The sequence below is a fragment of the Neolamprologus multifasciatus genome, chromosome 20 (assembly GCF_963576455.1).
Source record: "Neolamprologus multifasciatus chromosome 20, fNeoMul1.2, whole genome shotgun sequence".
Classification (NCBI taxonomy): domain Eukaryota; kingdom Metazoa; phylum Chordata; class Actinopteri; order Cichliformes; family Cichlidae; genus Neolamprologus; species Neolamprologus multifasciatus.
The window spans coordinates 33,714,908-33,720,907 of NC_140458.1; the positions used below are offsets into that span (position 1 = coordinate 33,714,908).

Here is a 6,000-nt window from a genome sequence, read left to right on the forward strand (position 1 = left end):
TGCCATGCTCTTACAGCATAACAAATGCCTGATTGAAGAGCCATTTAAAGACCAGACCAGGCCTGCATCTCATGAAAATGTGCTCCTAAATTTCCAAACACTGACATTTATTGTCAGTATTTTTTAATGTTCTATTAAAGGCTCAGTGATTCACGTTTTCATTGATAATGCCAGATGTGGATTATGGATAATGGTAATATTGTACAGTACATACTATTTGGCCTTATCCTACGCGCTCCACTGAGTCAAACATCATGAATCACTTATATTATTAGGTTATTATTAGAAAGGCTTTGAGTTGACCTTCCAGATCACTAACTGCACAGATGGGTGACTGCTGCCCTCCTGTGGTGAACGCTTTGCTCTACAACTTCAGGCAGAATTCATTCTTTCTGTTGTGCTGTGCTATGTGGTTTTTCAAGCCAGTGGATTGTAGTTGTGGTTGTTCCTTTTTTTCTGCCATGATGTGACATTTTTCACTGTCTTTGTTCTGCAACGTTAACTACAGAGAAATTCTGTCCCGTCTCATTTTACACAGACAGGTGGAAGCAGTATGACTCATGGCACCTTCTTATTTCATTTTATTATATTAGCTTTTGAAATGTGTAGATTCATCTTTCTTTCTGTGCAGGTACGAAACACAAAACTATCCTGGAGGCACGGAGCGGGCTGGGCCCTATAAAGGCATATCCTCGCCTGGGCCCCAAGCCCAGTGGAGAGCAGGGAGGAGGGCCGGTGGACCCCAACACTCAGGAACGAACCTTCCACTGTGAGATCTGCAATGTGCGGGTCAACTCTGAACTGCAACTAAAACAGGTAAGGTAGCAGTGGATATATTTCTGTACCTAAAATCTAAAGATTAGGCATTTAGATTTGATTTTCTTTGTTAAGCACAAGATCAATTCAGTGGTCAATATTCTAAATTTTAAATTTAAAGTTAAACAATTGTGTAATTACATAGCTGTATTTTTTCATTATGTTTCCTCCAGCTAGTGTCCATGGTGTAAGGCAATAAGAAAAGTAATGCAGTTTGCTGTGATCTTTATTTTTAGCACATATCAAGTCGAAGGCACCGGGATGGGATGGCGGGCAAGCCTAACCCTCTCCTGAGCCGACACAAGAAGCACAGGGGAGCTGATCTAACGGTAACATTTTACTGCTGATTTTTAGCTCCTATGACAAAGCACACCTGAACTCCAGAGATCAGATAGTAGGGGTGGGGGAAAAAATCGATACTGTGTAGTATGGTGATATTTTGTTTGCTAATAATGTATGGATACAGGGACAGCAGAAATTGATATTTTGTTACAAAAAAGTTTTTGTGCTCTGACTTCAGAGCATGTTGATCCTTTTTCTGAGCAAGAATCCTGACATTCCTTCACTGTCCAAATGTGACAGTTTACTTATTTTAATTTAAGACATGTTTTATTTTAATTAAGTTTAAAACTTTTTTATTTAATGTAAAATTATATTTTGTTTTAATTTACTTTCAAATTCTTCAGTTGCTGAAGGGGCTGCATAGTTTTCATAAACTGCATAGTTCAGAATAGCTATAATTGTACCAGATGGTTGATTCAGTTAAGTTGGACTAGACTGTAATACAAACCGTTCAGTTTGTCAACAATCAAACTGAAATGAGAGAAAGACTGAGTGTGAGACTTTGATATTAGAGAAAATGAATATTGATAAAGTTTACCTTTATGTACAGAATCTGAATATCGCAAAATATTTTTAAAAAATTGCAATAATATCGTATCGTGCGTTAAGTATTGTGATAATATCGTATCGTGGGATGTATGATGATTCCCACCTCTATCAGATAGCCAGTGATACTTAAGGACATTAAGGTTGTGAAGCTTTGAAGTTGGTTTGATCTCCACAAAAGCCCATCAGATGTTCTGTCTTTGTCCTCCTACCTCAACCTAAGTGCAAGTGCATGGTGTACAGTTGTTTCACTTGCATGTGTTGACCATCTAAAACTAATCAATGTTACCCCCCCCCCTCCTTTCTCTCTTGTCTTGTACTGTTATTGATTCTGTTTTTAGTCTTCTTTGACCTTCTCCAAGGATCTCACCAAAGCTCTGGGTGCCGGGCTGTTGCCCAACCCTTTGGCGGTTGCGGCAGCGATGGCCGCCGCAGTGTCCTCAAACCCACTGGCTCTCCGCGCGGCCGCTCCCGCACACCATCCACCTCATCACATTTTGCAAGGCCCGCCTCTCAGCCACGCAATCCTGAGACCTGCCCCGGGGCCCATCCGCACCACCCACGGGCCAATCCTCTTCTCTCCTTACTGACACATAACCATCTGACTTCAGCCAGTCAGGAACATCCACTCCAAAAGCACACTGTGAAGCTACAAACATGATCGACTAACAGCAATTGATAAGGGGGGGAAAAAATCTGATAATATAAATATCTGACTGAGAGAATAGCGAGGGAACAGTGGAAAGGAGTACGAGTCTCTATTTTTCCCTTTACCTGAAACTCTCCATTCACTCTCCCTCCATTTCAAAAGACTTTTTGAGTGATCTGCAGATGGAGTTATCAGAGAGTCATTATGCATCAAACTCCCTTGTACATTTCTCACCTCCCGGTCCCTCCCTTGCACTGTGGCCCTCTCGTGGCCACCTCAATAGCTACAGAAGAAACACATGCAGACCTTTCTAGAAACGTTCAACCACACGTAGTGTTACATAATTATTCCGGGACAGGTTGTTTTTTCCACCTGTCGCCACGGCTAAATGTGTTCTTCTCATCCTATGCACCTCAAAAACAAAGACAATAATGTTATGTCAGTAGGGTAGCTGCTTCCATCAGTCTTTGCTGTGTGCGCCACATGTAGCTGTACAGGCTTCGACGGCACTGTACATGTCCCGCTCCGTGCCGGAGGTCAGCAGCTTTCCAATTTGTGACATTAGGTCTCCGCTAGATACAACATGACTTTGGCTGACAGGCAGGTGGTAGCCACATCCGAACATGTCTGATGGTTGGGGGGGATGAGTGGAGCAGAAAAGTGACTGTGGGGGGTTGTTCTTTGCTGTCATTTCCTGAGAGGGTGAGGCGAGAGGAAGGCTGGCACGGGTCACTGGATGGATTCACCACAGGCAACTTGCAGACATACACAGGCCTGGACAAATATGTGTTTTAAAATAGATTGTACCAACAAAAATTGCTACAGGGCAAATCTGCCAACCTCCATAACAGTCAGAGAATAGGCTCACCAAAGGGGAGAGGAGATGAAAGAAGCAGCAGGAATCACACATTAATACATATTGTACTGCCGGGTTTAAATACTCGATCGCCATCTTTAGCTTTGATCGCATTTTATGGACAGAATTCTGCAGTTTTACGAACAGCAGTTTGAAATAAAGTACTTGAGAGCGAGAAAGAGAGGATAGGTGTTATGCTTCAGCTTGGATTATTTCAAAGCCAATCATCATCCTCACATCTCCCTGGTCTTCATTCGCAGGCTGACTGTGTAGGTGGGCAAGTATGACTTGTGTGCCACCCTTTGTCCTAATTTCTTCTCCACGCAACCTCACAACAGGCTGCCGCACAGCGTTCTGCATCACTGGGTTGACCTCTCCCAATTCCTGCACTATCCTTCTCCTCAGCTTCCTATTATCCAAAGGTTCATATGAGTCTATTGTGGGAGACACGTCAACACTGGCAAGCGTGATGCTGAAAGGCAACAAATTAAATAGAGGAAGTTGAAAGCCAAATACATTCTTTGACAAATGATCTTGAGCTGAAGCGACAACCAAGCCAGAAGCCCAGAGAAGCCGCCCGGAGCAGGAGCCGAGACGTCCAGCCCCAAGGCATCTATTGATACTTCCTGTCTTACAACTGAAAGCCATGAAACACACCATGATTTGTTTTCTTTTACAAAGACTGGTGAGCACTTTGTTTTTCTTGTTTGGTTTGGACTGTTGGTTTACATTTATATCACACATTTAAAAAAAAAAAGAGCAAAATAGAAAACATGATAAAAAAAAATATTTTTGTAGGTAGGAAATGTTATTAACGTCATCAAGGGAAACAAGGAAAAGGGTGAAATGATCAGAGAGTGAATTATATAAGGGACTCAGCCAGGATGATATAAACAGGCAGATCGACTGACTCAGTGGGGAGCCACAAACACTAGCTAAGCAGCAGCAGACTTATCTTGCCTGACGGCTTGAAACTAACACCCTTTTCTGAACGAGATGTACACTGTGCCCTTTCATTGAGAAGCAATGAGCTCTAATGTCTTACCTTTGTCTGAATATTGCAATGCAATGAGCAATTTTTATCAGAGTGACTTGTTATCATTGTGACATGTTGTGACATATTGTCTGGAGTCATGTGTAAAGTGGGAGCACGCCAGCTGACTGACTTTTCTGTTCTTCCATGGGGAGCGCAACTTCTTGAGGGGATTGAGGTGGGGACGGAGAGACAGAGGTGTAGCTAGAGATAGGGACTGACCCTTCATATTAAAGGGCCTTTTTACTATGGTAATCTCTGCTTGGGGAACAGGGTACAACACCAGGTATCAAGGGATTAAAGCTAGATCTGTTCAACGGGTTTTTTTGTTTTATTTGGACTTAACGAATTGCATTTTGTTGTTGTTGTTGTTTTTTGTTTTCTGTGTGTGAGAAATACGTCTAAGTGAAAATCTAGAGGAACATTATCAATGCCATTACTTAAAAAGAGAAGCTGGCTCTGTGTCAGCTTCCACCATTGTGCTCTTTTTTGTTGCTGAACGTAATCTTCAAGTTCATTTTGTGAGTGAAATGCTATTCCAGCATCCTCGCTTTTCTTCCTGTTGGTGTGTGTACTACAAGTATTCTAGTGTGTGTTGGGACCTGCTCTCTCCCCACTCCCCACCAATCAGAGACAGAGGCAGCCTGGATCTATAAAGTGGCCTAAGACAACTATGGGGACAAAAACCTGCGTGTGTTTGGTACGGTGAGATTCATCAGTCGTTCTGGATTCACGTCACAGAGTTGACCAATAACCGAGCCTTACCAAAGTACTGCAAAGATGTCCCTGGTAGGTCAGTCAAGTAGCACCACACGTTCATATTGTCCTTGATATGTTCATAAAGTGGTAAATACCAGAGAGTCATTTTCATCATTCACATGTGGGAAATAAACGGTATTCCTATTTTCTGGGCAGGTATTTCATGTTAGCTGTGTTTAGGCTACTAGCCTTAGCCTTATTCTGCCCTCGGTCTTTCTCAGAGCAGAGAGAGAGAGATGGAGAGGCTATGGTGTAATTTTGTCTTGCCAATAAATTTATTTTTGAATTTCATTATTAGAGGGACAAAGACTTTGTATGGCGAATTGTAGCAATACCTGACTCATTCTGGCTACTCTTGTTTATTGCAATAAGAAAATTAAACAATAAATGTGTATGTGAGTAAAACATTATAAATGTAATTTAAATGAAAAAGAAACTTTATGGTAAGTACTACTGGTATCAAGAGAAACCATGGTGGAAAAAAGTAAATGTCAATAAATCATTAAATGATACTGTGTGTGGAGTTTTTATGAATCAAACAGTGTGGTGCTTTCTAACGAGATCCATCCAACTGCATGACCCTAGCTGGGAGTGTCCAGTCACAGAGCTGGAATTAAAATGATTTAAATCATGGGTGGGGACTCCTGCAGGTTTTAGATATCACCCTATCAACATCCATCTATTCGCTTTCACTTATCCTTTTCTGGGTCGCGGGGGGAGCTGGAGCCTATCCCAGCTGTCATAGGGCGAGAGGTGGGGTCACCCTGGACAGGTCGCCAGTCTGTCGCAGGGCCAACACACAGGGACAGACAACCATTCGCACTCACTTTCATTCGCACATTCACATCTAGTGACAATTTGGATTATCCAATTAACCTATCCCCACAAGCTGCATGTCTTTGGACGGTGGGAGGAAGCCGGAGTACCCGGAGGGAACCCACGCAAACACGGGGAGAACATGCAAACTCCACACAGAAAGAACCCGGCCTGATGTTGGAA

The 6,000-nt window shown here is 42.5% G+C and overlaps 1 protein-coding gene across 5 annotated transcripts in view; it reads left to right on the forward strand.

Moving 5' to 3' along the window:
* znf385a (zinc finger protein 385A) overlaps window positions 1-5,513 on the forward strand; it is a 67,613-nt gene extending 62,100 nt beyond the window's left edge. For all 5 annotated transcript variants that reach the window (XM_085145476.1, XM_085145479.1, XM_085145477.1 and 2 more), the window contains 3 exons: window positions 632-816; window positions 1,053-1,145; window positions 2,046-5,513. In XM_085145476.1, coding sequence (XP_085001602.1) covers window positions 632-816; window positions 1,053-1,145; window positions 2,046-2,294 — 527 coding nt within the window. In that variant the 3' untranslated portion in view covers window positions 2,295-5,513. The remainder of the gene's footprint in view (window positions 1-631; window positions 817-1,052; window positions 1,146-2,045) is intronic.
* Window positions 5,514-6,000: the final 487 nt, after the last annotated feature.